General features: G+C 42.4%; 1 protein-coding gene across 5 annotated transcripts in view; it reads right to left on the bottom strand.

Moving 5' to 3' along the window:
• KCNAB1 (potassium voltage-gated channel subfamily A regulatory beta subunit 1) overlaps positions 1-20,650 on the bottom strand; it is a 412,519-nt gene that overhangs the window by 267,489 nt on the left and 124,380 nt on the right. The window contains exon 1 of one of the 5 annotated variants that reach the window (XM_040480575.1): positions 75-1,067. The exons of 3 other annotated variants lie outside the window; for them this stretch is intronic. In XM_040480575.1, coding sequence (XP_040336509.1) covers positions 75-295 — 221 coding nt within the window. In that variant the 5' untranslated portion in view covers positions 296-1,067. Of the gene's footprint in view, positions 1-74; positions 1,068-20,650 lie in introns of those variants that run through there. One more of the 5 variants, XM_040480572.1, reaches the window with a different exon arrangement.

The raw sequence follows: 20,650 nt of genomic DNA, 5'->3' as shown, positions 1-20,650 counted from the left end.
AACCGATGAACTGTCCCCCAGTGCACCTGTATAGAACACAGAAACCCCGGGCAGACGGAATCTTACATCCATACCTATATTTCATGCCAGTCTGCTTTGCGGTGGACTCTTTGAGAGAAATGTGATGCTGAGGGGTGAACGTCCCCAGGCTGCGCGCGATGATAGCGACCGTGCGGAATTTGGCCCGGGCTGCGTTCACCACATTGGGGGCGGTGGAGCTCTGCTTGCTCAAAAGTCGGTCCTCACCATTCCGGCTCTTCAAATTGTGCTCTGTGCAGGCTATGGAGACTTGCATTGCTTCCCCGGGCAGCGCACGGTCCCTCTCAGAACCCCAGAACACAGGCAGTCACGAGAGGTTGAGCAGCTGGGGGGGTTTCTGCTCGTCTTTTAACCCCTCCTTGCTCCCCCTTCCTGTGGATGCCGTCAGACGAGTCCTCGCGGCAGAGGACTTCAGAGCCGGGCAAGTGGCAGGAGTGGCTGCGGTGCAGAACAGAGTCCCAGGCACCGAGAGAAGTAAACAGCCAGCCCTGAAGTTGTCACAGCAGCTGGAGCGCGGATCAGGCTCACAAATCTTCCCGGGCAGTAATCTCGGCTGATTAGACTGCCAAATCCATGCAGTCGGGAGGCTCTTGCAGACGCCTAAAGCTGAGCATTCGTGCTGACTGCCGGGGCCGGTCCACCGTGTCTGAATGCGGGCTTGCCTCTGGGCGATGGCTCAAATCCACACAGGCATATACCGCAAGATGCGCCGCCAGCACGCTCTGGACCTCAGGCAGGATGCTCAACTGGCACGCGGAGCATCCAAGAAGCAGCTAATCGCAAGCTGGTCCCCAGGGACCAGTGGTCTCCATCCACTCAGACTGTCAGCTTCTTCCCCTCCCCGCCCCACTCCGGGAGGTCTGGGGTGGGGGGGGAGGGGGAGTGCTCAAGACCCCTCCCCACTCATTTTCAGGCGTAAGCCTGGGTTGCTGAGCCCACACTGACAAATGTTTGCAGCTGCACAGAAGCGCAGGCTGGCCCCTTTAAAGAGCTCCTAGCCTTTGTGTGCGACAAGGCAGGGACCACTTTCACCAGATACTTGCTGTAACAGAATCTGGAGGGCAGCTCATAAAGGGGGGGGGGGGGGGTCTGCCTACATTCAGACCAAACCTTGCTGCAGCACAACAGTTGGAAGTGGGGGAAGGCAGAGTGGGGGTGCTTCTGCCACGGAACATGCCAGTGAATTAACACGTGAATACTCTGTGACTGGCTTACTAAACCACTACTTAAAATCCCTGTTATTAGCCTTGTTAGAGTTTATTTCCCCTTCCCGCGTTATTCCTGAAGACGGTAAGTTTGAAGTTTCTTGAAAAACCACAGTGCAGACTTTTTGGAGTCAGCTAACTTGCCGTAAAAATCTATTCTGGATCTCAGAGGACCAGGGATAGGGGAAGAGGCAGCGATTTGGCACCACCCAGAAGGGGGCTACACAGGGTGAGCAGCAGGTCCACACCACCCAGAAAGTCCAGGCCAGGTGGCTGGAACTATGTCCATTGCCCACCAGTCACTCAGGGCCACTGGTGAGGACAAACACTGTCCCCAAGTCAGGGGTGGGCAGCAAAACACTCCGCTCGACTTTGAATCCACGTGAGGTAGAAACATTGTGTGGTTCAGTGTCAGGTGCAAAGCAATGGCTCAAAATATGTGGTTGAACAAAACTAAGCATCAGTTGGCTGATGAACACTTTATCTCTCCGTTTGAAACGCATGGAAGCCAGACTCCTTTTATAGACGCCCTTACAATAAAATTGTGGCTTCTGCAAGATCAGTTTTCTGAACGTGGTCCCCAACAGACATTGCTGTCCAGTGAAAAGGAACAGGGCTTAAACTGACAACATTTGTGAGCACCATCTCTGTGCTAGGCAATAGAAACATGGCGGGGGGGGGGGGGGGGGCGTTGAAGCACTGTCCTTCTCCCTCAAGGAACAGGCAATCTGTGTGGGAAGGACAAAGCATCCAGTCTTAAAGGGGCTAATTAACAAGTCAGAGGTGCATCAGTGTTCAAATGAGTGGTACAGGCACTAAATATGTTAGAGTTAAGCAGAGGAGTAATTACAGAAGGCTGGAGAAAAGTTCTTTGATTCATTCCCCACACTTCTACCGAATCTCTATCAGGTACCTGGCTCTACTTGTTGCTAAGGTACAAAGATGGCTTAGACAGAGTCTGGACCGCAAGGAGCTCATGGGTTCCCAGGCAACCTTCGTAGAGGAGCAGGATTTTGCACAGGGCATGAATCTGATTAGCAGGAGAGGAGGAAGGTGGTCTTCCAAGGGGTTGGCAAGTGTGGGGAGAATACACATTCTGGCAATGTCTGTGTGATTGGAAAAACAACAACAACAACAAACAGGTCTGACCACTTCTTGCCAAATTAAGTTATAAGAATGAATTAAAAAAAATTTTTTTTTACTATTTTTGAGAGAGAGAGAGAGAGAGAGAGAGAGAGAGAGAGAGAGGGGCAGAGCATGAGCAGGGGAGGGGCAGAGAGAAAGGGAGACACAGAATCCGAAGCAGGCTACAGGCTCCGAGCTGTCAGCACAGAGCCCAACGGGGGGCTCGAACTCACAGACCGCGAGATCATGACCTGAGCCAAAGTCAGACACTCAACCGACTGAGCCACCCAGACACCCCAAGAATGAAGTTTTTAAGCAGAGTATGTGCTTATTTTGGATTCTAATCCAGAGATGAATCTTAACGTTGTATAACCTGCAGATAAGGTTTAAATCACATTGTGGAAGCTCAATCTTTAATCCTTCATGACTTTAAAAAATAAATATACGACCTAACGCTCAGTGGTTGGGAAATAGCTTTCAGATGCGATGAGGGATGTGGAAAAGGACAAATGATGCCTTCTTTTTCCCTTGGCTCCAAGGAGGGAGTTCTTGATGAGCTCTGTGTTCCCTGGAATAAATAACAGTGGGCAGAGAGGAAGCAGATCATTAGAACCTTTGTGTTTTCACACGAAGCTGGCTCATCGGAGATGATCGATGTGAATCAGGAGAAGAGGAAGAAGTGGGAGGCATCAAAAGGAAGAGCTCAGAAAGAGAGGAAAACAAAGCAGCCTGGAAGGCGAGACAGAGCCTGGTGATCCCTATAGGCCCCGACGGCCAGGAGCTTGCCTGGGCACTGACGGAGGGGAAGGAGGTGTGAGAAGGTGGCCGAGGGCTGATGAAGTAGTGCCACCAAGTCCCCAGGGAGGGGGGAGGAGGGAGGGCCAGAGATCAGCACCGTTAGCCAACATAGCTAACACAGTTCGCTAACCCAAACCAGAGCAGGGGTGAGGTTAGCAGAACAAAACCTGCAAGGCCGAGTGCCTCAGAGTCCCCTTCCTACCTCTCACAGGACTGAGCCCAGTGCCTTATGCCTAGCAGGCCCTGGCCGTATGAATAATTGAAAGAGGGAGGAAGATAAGGAAGCAAAGGAAAGAACGCGGCAGGAAGGGAGGAAGGAAAGCATATGGGAAGATGCCAAATTCTTGGATAAACTTGATTCCTTAAAAAGAAGGAAAAAGAAAAAAAAATCCTGCACGTTCTAGCTTCACACAGCCTGCTTACTTTAAAGGAGCCAATAATTGCCCCACATTCACATCTGCACCCCTTGTGTATTGACAAGTGTCTGCCTTTAGTCCACCTCAAAGAGAATCAAAGAATGGAGACCAGAGAAGCGCTCCGGTGCAAGCTTCTTTCTTGCTACCCGCAGTGTGCCTTTTCAGCTCTGACACCACACGGGCTTTGATAGCCAGCCAGCAGCTCGGTGACTTCCCCAGCTGTGCTCACCCTTCCCAGCATTAATGGAGCAGTAGGTCTCAGGGGCCAGGGAATTACATAGTTGGCTGTGAGCGGCTCATTCCTAAAAAGTTTGTGCTAACAGGCCACGTGCTAATTAAGGTGGGGAAATTAGACATGTGTCCTGTTATTGTCATACAATAGGATTTGGAGGAATTATAAACATTATTTTGGGTTCAGATAAGACCCACAGACAATGATATAAGGATAGACGTAGACATAAATGTAAATGCAGGGCGCCTGGGTGGCTCAGTTGGTCAAGTGTCCAACTTCGGCTCAGGTCATGATCTCAAGGTTCATGGGCTTGAGCCCCGCATTGGGCTCCATGCTGACAGCTCAAAGCCTGGATCCTGCTTCAGATTCTGGGTCTCCCTTTCTCTCTGCCCCTCCCCTGCTTGCTGTCTCTCTCTGTCTTAAAAATAAATTTAAAATTTTTTTAAACTCTTAAATTAAAAAAAAAATAGATGCAAATGTGAGATCTATTGTTATGGGTTGAATTGGGTCCCTCCACCAAGTTCATATGACGAAGTCCTAACTCTCAGTAAGTACCTCAGAATATGAATGTATTGGAGACACAGTCCTTAAAGAGGTAATTAAAGTAAAATGAGGTCATTAAGGCAGGCCCGAATCCAATATGACTTATGTCTTTATAAGAGGAGATTCAGACACATACACAGATGGAAGGAAGCCTCTGAAGACACACGGAGAAGACAGCCATCTGCAACCCAAAGAAAGAGGCCGCAGAAGAAACTAACTCTGTTGATACCCTGGTCTTGAACTTCTAGCCTCCAGAATCAAGAAAACATAAATTTCTATTGTTTCAGTCCACTAATCTACCCTATTTTGTTTGTTGGAGGCGGGGCGGGAATTGAGAGAGAGAGAGAGAGAGAGAGAGGGAGGGAGAGTGAGCCCTCGTGCAGGGGAGGGGCAGAAGGAGACAGAGAAAATCTTAAGCAGGCTGCACGCCCAGGCCCAGCGGGGCTTGATCCCATAACCAACGGTGAGATTGTGAGCTAAGCTGAAATCAAGAGTCGGACGCGAGGTGCCTGGGTGGCTCAGTCATTAAGCAACCGACTCTTGATTGGGGCTCAGGTCATGAACTCACAACAGTCATGATCTCAGTTTATGAGGCCCAGCCCTGCCTGGGGAGCCCACTTGGATTCTCTGTCTCTTCTCTCTCTGCCCCTCCCCCTGCTCACACACATGCTCTCTTTCTGAAAATTAATAAATGTATTTTAAGAAAAGAAAGAGTTAGACATTTAACTCACTTAACTGATTGAGCCACCCAGGTGCACCCCATCTATAGTAACTTGTTATAGCAGCCCTCACAAACCAGTGCAGATATTAGATATTGTATGATTTTAATTTTTAAAAAAAATGTTTATTTTGAGACAGAGAGAGCAGGGAAGGGGTGGAGAGAGAAGGAGAGAAAGAGAATCCCAAGCAGGCTCCCCACTGTCAGCCCAGAGCCCGATGCAGGGCTTGATCCTATGAACTGTGAGATCATGACATGAGACTAAACCAAGAGTAGAATGCTTAACTGACTGAGCCACCCAGGTGCCCCCATGTTTTTAATTCTTATAACTGGTCAAGATAAATGACTGGAGCACTCTAAAGAAGATGCTCCTGAAAGTCATAATTAGACGACAGGGATATTATTGTGCCACTCCGTATGTCCTGAGCCAATGTTACAAATGTGCTACAAAGAAGACCTCCAAATAGAACTCTGTTCCTTTGTTCCTTTCCACAGAGTTGTAAAGCCTCTACATGGTAACTCTTGATACGAGAAGTGGTGCTTTTTAAGGCATTTCTAGCACTTTCCCCTGTTCTTAATGATCTCCTTATTCTGCCAATTTTCCCTTTCAAGGTCTCGCTTAATACTGGGCATGTGTAATCAGCACCCCCAGATGTGTCACGAGGTGGTAGAGAGAGGCCTGCAGGCAAAGACCCAGATTCCAAACCCAGCTCTGTCACTCTGCCTCTGACCCCGGGTGTCATTATAGCTCTCTGTGCCTCTGTTCTCTCATCTGACATGTGAGAGGGCTCCATATAGATTCCACAGGGTGCTTTCACAGAGAGCTGTGGAGGTTACAAGATCACAGGGAGCCAAATTATCACTTACTCTGAGATTTCACCTGTCTCAGCCGGTCTTGATTCAGTACCCGATATTCAGAATTCTTGGGCGTTAATGTCAAAGGGTCATTGAGTCATGACAGAGCTGGTTAGGAACAGGCCATAGGCTACTTAACCTGCACCCTAGCCTCTCATGATCAGCAAAGAGTCTTCGTGGCCACATGGGAGGACTCGAGAGCGTGGGGTCAGCTAGAGCTGGGGGTGAATCCCAGCTCTGCCCTGCCCGTTCCTTGCGTGCCACTGAGCAGGCTGCTCTACCTCCCTGCACCTCAGAATCTTCACCAAAAGAATGGTGCAAGGACATGCCTCTTTGGGTAATTACAGAAATTGCACGAAGTAGGCACTTGATAACTGCTAAGTACCATCTCGATTTACTAGAAGCAAGGGCTGTTGGGAAGTCCTTTATTAAGCCAGCTCACCAGGAGACCCCGGCAATTACTAACACTGGTAAGACTTACACTACGCCTCCTATAGCCTAGTAGTTCTTACCAACACTGTGTATTAACTCATTTAATTAGCACGTAATGCCATGGGGAGGTAATAGGTTTTCAACACCACTCTATAGATGAGGAAAATGAGACACAGAGAAGTTAAATGACCTGCCCAAGGTGACACAGGCAGGAAGCTGCACAGCTGGGGTTTACTCAGGGTAGCCTGGCTCCAGAGACTTGGTTCTCAACGCTGTGCATACTGTTTCTCCCTGAAAGAGCCTCCTTGTGAGAAGGGCCTTAAATAGTGCCATTTTATGGGGGCGCCTGGGTGGCTCAGTCAGTTACGTCTGACTCTTGGTTTCAGCTCAGGTCACGATCTCACAGTTTCATGAATTTGAGTCCCGTGTCAGGCTCTGTGCTGTCAGCGTGGAGCCTGCTTATGATTCTCTCTCTGTCCTTCCCCACTCATGCAGTCTCTCTCTCAAAAATAAACTGACAGGGGCGCCTGGGTGGCGCAGTCGGTTAAGCATCCGATTTCAGCCAGGTCACGATCTCGCAGTCCGTGAGTTCGAGCCCCGCGTCAGGCTCTGGGCTGATGGCTCAGAGCCTGGAGCCTGTTTCCGATTCTGTGTCTCCCTCTCTCTGCCCCTCCCCCGTTCATGTTCTGTCTCTCTCTGTCCCAAAAATAAATAAACGTTGAAAAATAAACTGACAAACAATAAATAAATAGTGCCATTTTATGAATTTTTAAAGGCTTTATTCTTACTATGAGTAAGGGGCAAAATTCAATATTAAAATTCTGAACATTTTGGAAAAATCAAATCATCCATAGCTTGGTAGCTATCAACTTTTTAAAATACCCATAATACTTTATTCTTAATGCTCAAGAAAACATCTATTCCCAATTACCTGGCACACTTCTGATTAACTCAACTTCTTACAAGTAATGTCACAACAAAGGCTTTTTGCTGGGTCCACTTAGAATTTGTGGTTTATATGCTATCGGCAACCAGAGCCAGTGGGGGCCAGGAAACATTCAATTCTGCAGCCAGACAAAACCGGATTCATTCAAAACAGAAAAGAATCTGCTACTATCTCAAGAATTTTAAACATGCAAGCATACAGATGGCAAGCCACTCTATGTGCCTGTTATTTGTGGTTAAAAGAGCTTGTTAGGATGAGAGTTTGCCATTTATCAGAAATTCTTAACGTCTGGGTTTGGAGAACAATTTATTATATTCTGACAAATTGAGCCAGCCATGAAGGTAACGATGGGCCTACATTTGCTTGGGAACAGGGTTTGGAATAACAGAGAAAGCAAGATTGGGAGGCCAAACTGGAAATTCTTGAGGCTCTGACGAATAGAAGAAACTTCCAGATATCAACCCTTCTGCTACTCTAGAAGAAAGTTTCACCAGAGAACCCCCACTACGAAACAGAGGACGAACTCAATACACATTTTCTCACACCACTGGCCACATGTCGAAAACAAAAACATGATTAAAGGATAGTTAAGCTTTTCAATTAACACTCGAACCATACTCACAGCCACAGATAAATGTTTCCTTAGTTGGAAATTTGTGACATATCAGATGGTCAGCAAGGTCTCCATATTTGTCCATTACTTTATACGTTCAAGATGAGGTGCTACAGTGCTATAGGAAGCAAGTGTGGAAAAATAGGAAATTCACAATTCAGATGATTTTGTTCAGGCCTCTTCATGGTAGATAATTTCTCATAAGCTCATCTAGAACTTGGGCATAGAGCTGGGGGGAAACAGGGACATATGGTCTGTTTGCTTTTGCAAATGTTTTTAATTCCTCCTCAATTATTAGCCATTAGTATGATTTCTGTCATTGCCTTACAATAGACTAAGTTGGCCAGAAATATTTGTCAATTTAAGATTTCATTAACCTTAAGAAAGACACATTATTGTTTTGTATACCATTAAAATAAAAACTGTGGTCAATTAGTTATGACACAATGCTTTTTTTTCTTTAAACTTTGTATTTTAAAGTTATCAAAAGAGTTGTTTTAGAATTAGTTGGGATTTCCTGCCCAAAATTTTACTCTTGTACATACAGGAGGGGGAAGATATAAGAGAAATTGGTTAAGGTACTCCCCAACGTGTTCACATTTAGAATTTGATGCTTCACTTCTGCTTCTTTTATTCTGTCATCATCGTCCACATCTTTTTCCACAATCATCCTTTGTGTTGGTAACGTGGCAATTTTTTGAAAACATACTCAATAGGCCCTGAATAGCTAAAGCCACCTTGAAAAAGAATAAAGATGGTGGTATCACAATCCCAGATTTCAGGATATATTATAAAGCTGTAATAATCAAAACAGTATGGGACTGGCACCAAATATAGACACATAGGTCAACAGAACAGAGTCCAGAAGTAAACCCATGCTTGTATGGCCAATTAATCTATGAAAAACAAGGCAAGAATACACACAAAAAATAGTCTCTTCAACAAATGGTGTTGAGGAAACTGGACAGCTACAAGCAAAATAATGAAATTGGACCATTTTCTTCCACCATATACACACAAAAAACTCAAAATGGATTAAAAACCTAAATGTGAGGCCTGAAATCCTAAAATGAGTAAAACAGTAATCTCTTGGACATTAGCTTTAGAGACCTATTTATGGATAGGTCTCCTGAGACAAGGGAAACAAGAACAAAGTTAATAATGGGACTACACCAAAGTAAAAGCTTCTGCAGAGCAAAGGAAACCATCCACAAAACAAAAAGACAACCTAATGAAGGGGAGAGTGTATTTGCAAATGACATCCAATAAGGGGTTAATATCCAAAACATGTAAAGAACTTATATAACTCAATACCAAAAACAAACAAAAAACAAAAACAAATAATCCCATTAAAATAGGCAGAGGACTTAGATATTCTCCAAAGCAGACATACAGATGGCAAACAGACACATGAAAAAATGCTCAACATCACTAATCATTAGGGAAATGCAAATTAAAACCACAATGAGATCACTTTACACCTGTCAAGAAACAACAAGTGTTGGTGAGAATGTGAAGAAAATCAAACCCTGATGCACTGTTGGATGGGAATGCAAATTGGTGCAGCCAAGGTAGAAAAGTCAAAAAGATTACAAATAAAATTACCATATGATCCATATGATCCACCTTTACTAGGTATTTATTCTTTACCTCCAAAAAAAACAATAACATGAATTTGAAAAGATACATGCACCCTGATGTTTATTGCATCATTATTTACAATAGCCAAGATATGGAAGCAACCCAAGTGTCCATCAACTGATGAATGGATCAAGAAGAGGTATTTATACACACACACACACACACACACACACACACACACACACACACACACACACACAATGGAATATTACTAAGCCATAAAAAAGAATAAAATCTTCCATTAGCAACAACATGGATGGACCCAGAGGGTATAGTATGAAGTGAAATAAGTCAGAGAAAGATGAATACCATATGACTTCACTTACATGTGGAACTTAAGAAACAAAACAAATGAACAAATGATATAAGAGATAAAAAAGCAGTCGTAAATACAGAGAACAAACTAGTGGTTCCCAGAGAAGAAATGGGTAGGGGGGGATGGGTGAAATAGATAAAGGAGATGAAGAACACACTTAGCTTGATGAGCACTGAGAAATGAGTAGAACTGTTGAATCATTATATTGTACACCTAAAACTAATATAACATCATATATTGATTACACCTGAATTTGTCAAAACACACATACTCAACTATTGTCTCCGGAACTTTTCTCCAAACTGTTGATACCCACTCTGAAAGTTGTAATGCACACTTACAGGCATTGACAACCACATTATGATGGTCACCTAGCCAGCAGCAATAGGAAATGTCACAATATCACCAAAGGAACCATATGTGCTTCAGAGAACCGATGAAATATAATGATTTCTAAAATCATATATTGTAAACTCTTATTTCATGGCCATTTAAACCTAAAATATATAGAAAGGAGGAAGGTAAAATTTTTTCAGCACCCACTATGTGCCAGGCATTGTGTCAAAGGCTTCTATATCCACTATCTCATTCCAGAGGAAAGGGAAAAAAGAATCCACCTTTGTTAAACATCTAAGTTAATTGGGCTCTCAACTAAGTACCCTATAGATGGAATTACAGAACCATTCATCTTCACCCTTGCAAAACTAAGAAGTGCATCAGACGCCAGAAGGATTTCTACATGAAGTCATCCTTGCCTGATGGGGATGAGAAAAATAAGCAATCTGAAGGCCTTTCTAAAAAAACATCAATGGGTTAAAACTTCCTTGTTTCAGTCAGATATGTTGGGCTTTTTAGGGTGAGAAAAAGTATTGTCATTCTACTTCATATCTAATGTATTTTTTCAATGTTTATTTTTGAGAGAGAAAGAGACAGAGCATGAGCAGGGGAGTGACAGAGAGACAGAGACAGAGAGACAGACAGAATTCTAAGCAGGCTCCAGGCTCTACGCTGTCAGCACAGAGCCCATTGCGGAGCTCAAACTCACAGACTGCGAGGTCATGCCCTGAGCTGAAGCCGGAGGCCACCCAGGTGCCCCTAAGGTATTTTTATAAAAGATGTATTCTCTCAGGGCACCTGGGTGGCTTAGCCAGTTAAGCGTCTGACTGTGGCTCAGGGCATGATCTTGCGATCCCTGAGTTTAAGCCTTGCACCGGGCTCTGTGCTGACAGCTCAGAGCCTGGAGCCTGCTTCAGATTCTGTGTCTGCCTCTCTCTCTGCCACTCCCCCACTCACACTCTGTCTCTGTCTCTGTCTCTCTGTCTCTCTCAAAAATAAATAACCATTAAAAATATTACAAAAAAAAAGATGTATTCTCTGACTTCTTTGTTCCATTCATTCTCAAAGGGGAGGTGTTGTAAAGAGCAGATCTAAGATCCTAGGAGATTCCTTCTCATTTAAGTCGTTCCTTTTGACAGTTCACACAGAAAGTTCATGGAGAAGACTCCTTAGGCTTTCATCACATTTAAAATAAAACTCATTTAGGGGCGCATAAGGATTAAGTCTCACTCTGTGCTCTATCAAGCCCTGTATTGTCTGAAGTTTTTATCGTGGATCATTCTTGTAAATAAAATACATTTTTAAAATTATTTTTCTATCATAGCCTTATAGCAAATTCATGTAAGAGAAAACAGGAATACATGAAAGCATGAAGGAAAAAAGTCACGTTAATCCAGACTTTCGATTTTTAGCATTTTTGTCAGTATCTTTTGACTTGCACGTTTGTATTTTCCACACGTAGCTCTGTGGTTGTTATTGATGGTGCTGTTGTTGTTTTATATAATGGAATCCTTTTCAGTGTATGTGTCAACTACCTCATGCTATCATTTTGGATTTGTTCCTTTGTCTTTTCATTTTCATACAGCATCTGCCCTTAAATCAATTACGTGTCATCACCATGCATTGATTACCAGGTCAATATGCATCATTCACTGTCCAGTTGACAAGTTCTATATCCCGATGAAGCAAAGAGGTGAAGGGTTCAGTCCCTCCCCGTACGGTTCCCTTCCTGATTGGGGAGTGTGCAGAGACATTCACTGATGACTAGCTGTCTACCCTGCATGTCGGAATGAGTGATCTAGCTGATGTACACTCTAGAGGAAGAGATCACTAGAGGTCAGAGCAGTTACAGAGACTATAGTGGTGTCAGAAAAGATTGGGCATTAAGGACAGGGAAGAACCTATGCAAGGAAAGAAAATTGGTGAGGGAGGCTACATGAGCAGAGGAAATATTTTTTAGCAAGGATGGGGAGGTTGAGGAGCCTTTTAGAGAAAAATGAGCAAAGCTCTCTGGATGGAACCTTATTTGAAAAAAGGATTTATGTAAGAAATGATGCAAAGCAAATGTACATGAATCAACTAGAGCCTGCTGAGGACAGCCGGAATAACAGTGTGGGCAAGACTCAGGGAGGTTGCAGGGAGGTTGAAGGTAGAAAGTTTAGCAAGAATTCGGGTCTGTGGGGAGGAGTAGAAGCAGTATTTTTGGAAGATCACCCTGAAGGCCAACAGAGTGGTCCAGTAGGAGATTGCTGGAATCTGCCAGCTGTAAGATGAAACTTGCTGATGAAAGAATGGTACTTCTTACTTCCAGTCCTCACAGGAAGAGTATGAAAAAACATTCACAATGCACTGTGTGCTCAAAACAAAACAAAAACCCAGTTCACAAAACAATATGTATAGTATGAGCCTATTTTGACGAAGCAAAATTTATCTATCTCTGCAGAGAAATAAAGGGATATACCCCGATATATTTGGTACGTTGGGTATATTTGAGATCCCCAAATATTATCAGTGGTTACCTGTGAGTGGCAGAAGTGTGGATAATTTTTGTTTCCTTATTTTGATAGTATATTATTTTCTGCTGCAGGTATATATCCCGTTTATATTATTGAACAACAACCAAAAAGTGATATCCATAGAAAAAGAAATGATGCTTGAAGCAATGAGGAGTCTGTGGGTATACTTATCATGAATGGAAGGCCAAGATTTTTTCTTTTCTATTTCACAGCACCCAGTACTGTGAGATAAATGGAACCAAACCAACCCAGTTTATTTTTTAGCAAACAAGTATCGAGGAATAGATTATCCAGGATGTGACCATTAAGCTATGCTAACTGATGTGGAGAACAATTTATTAAATCAAATCACTCTTTTGCTATAGATCTCTCATGGATTCCTGCTGGGGAGGCAGGCAGGAGTTGTCTGGCCCTCTAAGGACAGTAATAATTAAACATGGAATATTAAGGGTATTTTTGGGAATACTGGCTATCAATTCTGCCAACCTAAGCCTCATTAACCCTCCCTAGAGTTAGTCTCTACTAAAGGAAGGAGAACCTATATAGGTTCATAGTTAAATCACATTAATGTGAGCTGAGCCCCTTAAGAGAAAAGACATGCCTCAACCTATCAGACAGCTGTGCAGACAGGTGCTTTATGAATTCCCAGTGGCTGAATAAATGAATTGATACCAACCTCTGGGTAATGCTCGAACTCAGTGGAAATATGTCATATAGAAATCAAATAACTAAGTTGAAATTTCTGAGACATCTCTAATCATTGTGGTTTGTCCCAGTATTCTGCATTCACCCTTTACCCCAACTCCTAGTTGTTGTATACATAGTACTGTGGTGATGAAATGAGAGGAGAGAGTAATGCAATATGGTATTTCTGTATAGATGTTAGAAAATATCAGGAAAGGAATAGGAATGACGAGAGGACTGGGGAAGAAAAGAACTTTAGCCAAAATCAAATGTAGGGAAGGATTTGAAGACAGACATGAAGCTTGAGCCTAATCTGCTAACTGAATTCCACGGGGAGGTGGTTGGTCTATTGGGAAAAGATCAATGTATTAGTTTCCATTGGTGTTGTCCCAAATTATCACAGACTTGGTGACTTAAGACAACGGAAATGTATTCTCACAATTCTGGAAGCCAGAAGTTTTAAATCAAGGTGTGATTTAAAACTTGCTGTGTTCCCTACAAGGCTCTAGGGGAAATTCAGCCCCGGCCTCTTTCAGCTTCTGGTGGCTCATCAGCATTCCCTGTGACTCTATCTCTCCGTTCTCTGACTCCACCTACAAATGTCCTTTTCCTCCCTGTGTCTTTGTGTTCTCTTGTGTCTCTTTTAAGGACACTTATCTTTGGATTTAGGGCCCACCTAGGTTGATCTCATCTCGAGATCTTCAGATTCATTACATCTGCAAAGACACCTTTTCCAAATAAATTCACATTCACAGGTTTCAGGGATTAGGATATGAACACACCTATTTAGGGACAACCATTCAACTGACCACTGCTATTTTGCAGAAAGCATGTGTTAAATGGGAGGGAGGTGAGGGAAAGATGAGGAGAGGAAGCAGCAGGACCAGATTTGCTTTCTGGACTGACAAGAGAACAAAGTTGAAGATGCAACAAAACAGCCCAAGCCTGTATGGAGACAAAAACTCAGAGTACAGGTTTGAGAGCTCCCATCTGAGAGTGGTTTCTTTGATGGGATGAAAACAAAAAGAAACAAGAAGAATCCTCATAGGTAAAATATGGGAAGGTGGGCCTGCCCATGCCCTACAGTGTCTCTTTGCCCAGAGACAACCATACTGGCTCAGATAGAGAGATGAAAGGATCCACTAACGTGTCATCAATAACCATACCCTGGGTGAGAATCCACTAAACCAGAGGGCTTCTCTGGAAAAAGCACCGGCTCAGGAATGGAGAGAGAATGGCATATGAACTACTTGGGAATTAGAAATAGCATGACACAATACTATGGAATTTATGAAGCATGCAAGCTCTGGAGGAAATAACAAAGCATTGATACAACCATAATTGGTTGGTTTTTATTTTTACCATTTTCCTGATCAAAAGTACCCCCAGTGTTTTTTAATGGATGCCTTTCTTTTTGGTAAAAGTGCGAACGATCACGTCAGCAGAGATATAGGTTAGAAGCTGGGAGTCGTAGCATCATGTGGTACAGGACTAGAGCAGCTCAAGAATCGGTTGGAGCTCAAGTCCCAGACTCAGTTATGAGAACAGAGGATTTGAATCATGGGACTTACGATGATGTCAAGGAGCAAGGAATGGCATTAAATCTAAAAGGACTAGATACTTCTCATTAAAAAAGAAGCTTGGCATCTGGGCAATTTAAGGCAGTTGTAGTATTCAGCAGAATGGTCACTGAGGTCAGAGTGAATCAGTCTCTAAAATGGAAGCATAATTCTGAAAATCAATACTAAATCAAAGGACTTGTTAATCCCCATAAATCAAGATTTTCAGAACTTATTACAAGTCAAGATTTATGAGAAATTAAAAGTACTTTGGTTTAATATTAAGACATTAACACTATATAAATCAATTTTAACACTGTATCATTGAGATTATAAAATATAAAGATGTATTTGTTTATATACTAGTACAGATAGTACTATATATACTATGGGACAGTACATTATATTGTTTTTTATATAATACAGTATATAGTAGTACAAAGGATGGAGAATAAATGGTACATGGAACCATAGTAGAGCAAAATTTCTACATTTTAACAGATTTAAGTTAATTAAGTTAACTTATACATAAGATTAAGTTAGATTGTGGTAAGTTTAAAGTACATATTGTAATCATTAGAGCAACCCGGTAAAAAATAACTTAAAGAAAGAGTTTCTACAGTCAAAGGAATAAAAGTGTTTAACAGAAAGAAGGTAATCAAAAAAACTAAAGGTTGACTACAACTAATAAATTAATTTAGCAAGGTCACAGAATATAAGATCAGTATACAAAAATCAATCGTATTTTTATACTAGCCATCAACAATCCAAAATTAGTTAAAATTTGCAAAAAATCAAAGAAAATAAAATACTTAAAAATAAAGAAATTCAAGTCTTGTAAACTGAATACTACAAAATATTACTGAGAAGTTGAAGAAAATCTAAATAATGTTAAGGATCACAGATTGGAATAGTTACTATTATCAAGATGGCAACTGTCCCCAAATTGATTTAGAAATTCAAAATATTCTCTAAAAATTCAGCTGGATTTTGTAAAACTTGACAAGCTGATTCTAAAATTTATATGGAAATGCAATAAATTTAAACAGCTGAAATAATTTTGAAAAAGGACTATAAGACTTACATTATCTAATTCAAAACTTACTACCAAGCTATATTAACCAACAGAGTGTGGTATTGGCAAAGGATAGGCATATAGAGTAATGGAAGGGAACTGAGAGTTCAGAAATAAGTCCCCATATTTGTGGTCAATTGGTTTTCAACCATGGCACCCAACAAAATTCAACTGGGAAACAACGGTCTTTAAAAAAAAAAAAAAAAATGTTGCTAGTACAATTGGATATTCCCATGCAGAAAAACAAAGACCTTACACTCTTACCTTACATCCTGCACAAAAATCAAATCAAAATGGTTCACAGACTTAAAGAGTTAAGACTCTAAACCATCAAGAAGCAAACATAGGATAAATCTTTGTGAACTTGTGTTTGCCAAAGATAGGACACCAAAAGTACACCCCGTAAAAGAAAAGCAATGATAAATTGGACTCCCTAAAAAGAAAAACCACTTCACTTAAGAACAGATCGCGAAGACATAGACCAATTTAAAATTTTCCAAGTCTATACATGGTAAAGAGGTTGTATCCAAAATACATAAAGAACACCATTAACTAAATAAAAAGATAATCCAACTTAAGAAATGGACAGAAGACTTTAATAGATATTTCACCAAAGAAATAGGATAGAGATGTGAATGGCTAACAAGCACCTAAGGAGGAGCTGAACCTCATTAGTTACTAAGGAAATACACAAAACACTACAATGAGACACTCCTATACACCCGGTAAAAATGCTATAATTTTTTAAAAATTTAACCAAGAGTCAGTGATGGTATGGAGGAACTGGAACTGAAATCCTCATGCATTGGTGGTGAGGAGGTCAAATTTCCCACCATGGAAAATAGTCTGATTGCTTCTAAAAAGTGAAGCACAAATTTACCATATGACCAAGGAATTCCACTCTTAGGTATGAAAACATATGGCTACGTAAAGACATGTACATGAATGTTCATAACATTCATAACAACCAAACCCAGAAACTTATCCAAAGATCCATCAAATGGCAAGTGGATAAACAAAATGTGTTGTATTTATATAATTCTATTCAGCAATTATGAGAATGAACTACTGATAGATGCAACATGAGTCATCCTCAAAAACATTACACTAAGGAAAAGAAGCTAGACAAAAAGGCTGTGTATTATACAATTCTATGTTTATAACAAGTCTAGAAAGGCAAATTTATGGAGACAAAAACAGACCAGAGGTTACTTGGGTCTGGTAGTGAAAACAGGGATTGACTGCTAATAGGCACAAGGAAATTTTTTGATATTATAGGAAGGTTCTAAAACTGAATTTTTGTTATTGTTGTACAATTCTATAAATTTATTAAAATCATGGAGTTATATATTTGTTTTGGGTGAATATTATGGTATGTGAGTTATACCTCATAAATCTGTTAAGACAGAAAACAAAGTGCCATGCCATGATGTAGAATAAATCTAACACTAAAAACAAGCCAACAAAAACATGATTTTTCTGAGAGGTTTTGTTATCTTTAAGGACCCGATTTCTACTTCCAATCAGAAGCAAAGATTGGGAGTCTGAACACAGAATTTAGTACAAGCCATAGTAGACAGATGTCAGAGAAGAGGTCTGGAAAGTTTCTAAGAGGAGTTGCAAGACAGGATCAGAAAGAACAATGAGTTTAGTTGCTGTGGGGTTGTCCAGAAGAGTCTGCTTCATCTATCACATGGCTGACAGAGTAGAATCCCTAACTAGGTTGAGGGAGGATCCAAGGGCATCCCAAAGAAGTTCCACACTGGGCCCACACTGGATCTGCACTAGTGTGGAAGGATGGCAGACCAGCAATGGCAGAAAAACAATGGCCAAGGGTGGTGCTAGCTGCAGCCTCATAGAGTCACCCCCATTATGGAATGAGTCAACAAAGCAGCCAAGGATCATCAGGGTCTCCACAGCACATGGGAGGTCACAGAGCACTGAGCTGGATACCGAGGCAGTGCAAAGTTTGCAGTCATGGATACTGGAATGCTCCCTAAGCCCAGATAGGACAGCTTTTAGACATAGCGGGTAGGCAAGGAACAACTCAGAGGAGAGTAACAAGAACCTGGTGGAGGGCATGAAGACCACCTCTGATAAGGAGTTGTAATTTTCAACTAGCTAAATATTTATCCAAACTCCTCTTTGAGAAATGGATTAATTACCTTAGAATACCAAGTTATGGGCTTTCTACTGCCCTTAGTGGGACTAGGGACTTTAGAACCAGAAGAGGACAGCCAATAAAAATTCCTTTTTCTGACCACTGATGAACATTTCCAAGATGTAAAAGGTTCCCAGTGAGCTGAAGAACTAATGCTGGTCACCTTTGACCTCAGGCTTTGATCTGCTGGGAAGAACATCCTTCCCCCCCCCCCCCCCCCAGAGCCAGCCCTTCTGGGTTTAAAGCGGCCTCAACGTATCAGATTAGGAAGTCCCTTTGTCTCTATCAGGGTCTGAGCAGATGGACAAGGTGCCCCAGAGACAATGGCTGGGGCAGGATCTTCTTGTCACTGGAATCTTACCACTTTTGGCCTCAGTCTAAACCCGTAGTTACAGGAGCCCCAGCCCAGGTGTTGAAAAGGTTTGATTCTGCAGCAAGCACAGTGAGTCACTAGATCCCAAGAGTGTTCTTTGGTTTATGCCCCAGGTGTTTTCTAGGTTCATTTACAGATCAGTTAACCATTTGTAACTCTTTAAGTGACATTTTGAAGTGAGAGATCATTAAACAAAACCAATTGGAAGCAGAGTCATTCCATTTCCCCCTCTAGTCAGATTGGATTGTCTGTATAAACCACTGTCGTGTTCCACATCCAGAAGGGGATTTGCCATTCCACAGCTAACATTATTTAGGCCCAGTGCTCGCTCACTCAACAGCATGGCACATTATTTACAGCAATAAGGTTGTTTGTTATAAAAGTTGTCTTGTGGGGGAAGGGGAGAAAGGATATTTGGATTCCTAATGTTTTTGGCTTAGGGCTTTTTCTTTTAACTGAGTAGGAGTGAGTTATTTAAGTGTAGGTAAATGAAAAACACATGTCCCTTTCAGGACATGATTTTAATTTCCCTGTAATCATTCTTAATTGTTAACTATCTTCTGAAATTCAAAAGGCTGTCATGTGGAGGAGGGAAGACATTTGGGAACGTTGTTACATAGGACAGAAACAGGACCAAGGAGAACTGGCAACAGGCAGGCTGGGGACATTGTCAAGAAGGACCCATTGCCAATGTGGGTTGCTCAACAACCCATCAGGCTGCCCACCTAGAGATCTGGTAATCTTGTTGTCAATGGATGTACTCAAATTGTTGCCACAGAACCAGATGGCAATACATGATAGAGGAAATAGAGTATTTACTTCTCTGAATGGTAGTTGCATTCCATGGGCTCTTCAGGTGGTAAGAAACTAAATCGTGCTTAGATGACTTGGGTTCATTCTTCTGGCATGTTCAATATCCCTTCTCCCTTCTGATAATAGCAAGTTATGCTTCAAGTGAGATAGACCCCATTCCCAGGCTCCTAGTAAGGGCATGTGACCCAGTCAATAAGAGTTTCACTGCCCAAGTTACAGTGATTGACTCAGGATAGTCATGTGCCCCCAATCATTCAATCATACTCAATCCTGGGGCTTCTATTAGAAAACAGAAATTCTTCCTTCCAGACTTGTGGCTCCTTAAGCCCTAAAACCACCTAGGGCTATTTCAAGGAAAAGACCTGCTTGAAAATAAGCTGGATGGTAATTAGGGAAATCATCTTCTCTAGTGGCCTCCCTCAGCAGGTGGTATCTGCTTTTTCCCATTCTGGTGCTTTACCCACCATTTTGTAGTGACTCAGCTACTGGGTCTCTGCTTCTATTGTTTCCAGGATTATAGACTAAGTGCAAACCTCCTATTCAAATTTTTTAAAAAATTTTCTTATATTTATTCTTGAGAGACAGAACACCAGTAGGGGAGGGGCACAGAGAGAGGAGACACAGAATCTGAAGCAGGCTCCAGGCTCTGAGCTGTCAGCACAGAGCCCAACACAGGCTGAAACCCACACACCATGAGATCACGACCTGAGCCAAAGTCAGACGCCCAACCAACTGAGCCACCCAGGAACCCCTCAAATTCTTTAAGAGAAGAACCTGACCTCACCAACCAGTCACCATCCATGTGATACACCCAAGTAAACTTTGGCTCTTAAACTCGACCACCATGAAAAGCCATCTTTATGTCAGGGACTGTTATAAACTGAATATTTGTGCGCCTCCCCCCCCCCACCCCCCCGCGGTCCAGTTCATATGTTGAAGCCTTGACCAGCAATGTGATAGTATTTGGAGGTGGGGCCTCTGGGAGATAATTGGGTTTAGATGAGGTGATGAGGGTGGGGCTCCCGTGATAGGATTTGTGTCCTTATAAGACGAGACCAGAGCTTCAAACTTTAAAAAAAAAATTTTTTTAACGTTTATTTATTCTTGAGACAGAGACAGACAGAGCATGAATGGGGGAGGGACAGAGAGAGAGGGAGGGAGACACAGAATCCGAAGCAGGCTCCAGGCTCTGAGCCATCAGCCCAGCGCCCGACGCGGGGCTCAAACTCACGGACCGCGAGATCGTGACCTGAG

This window comes from Herpailurus yagouaroundi, unplaced genomic scaffold, assembly GCF_014898765.1.
Source record: "Herpailurus yagouaroundi ecotype Mexico unplaced genomic scaffold, PumYag 159, whole genome shotgun sequence".
NCBI classification, from domain to species: domain Eukaryota; kingdom Metazoa; phylum Chordata; class Mammalia; order Carnivora; family Felidae; genus Herpailurus; species Herpailurus yagouaroundi.
The sequence above is the reverse complement of the archived record's forward strand: the minus strand, read 5'-3'. Positions and strand labels throughout refer to the sequence as shown.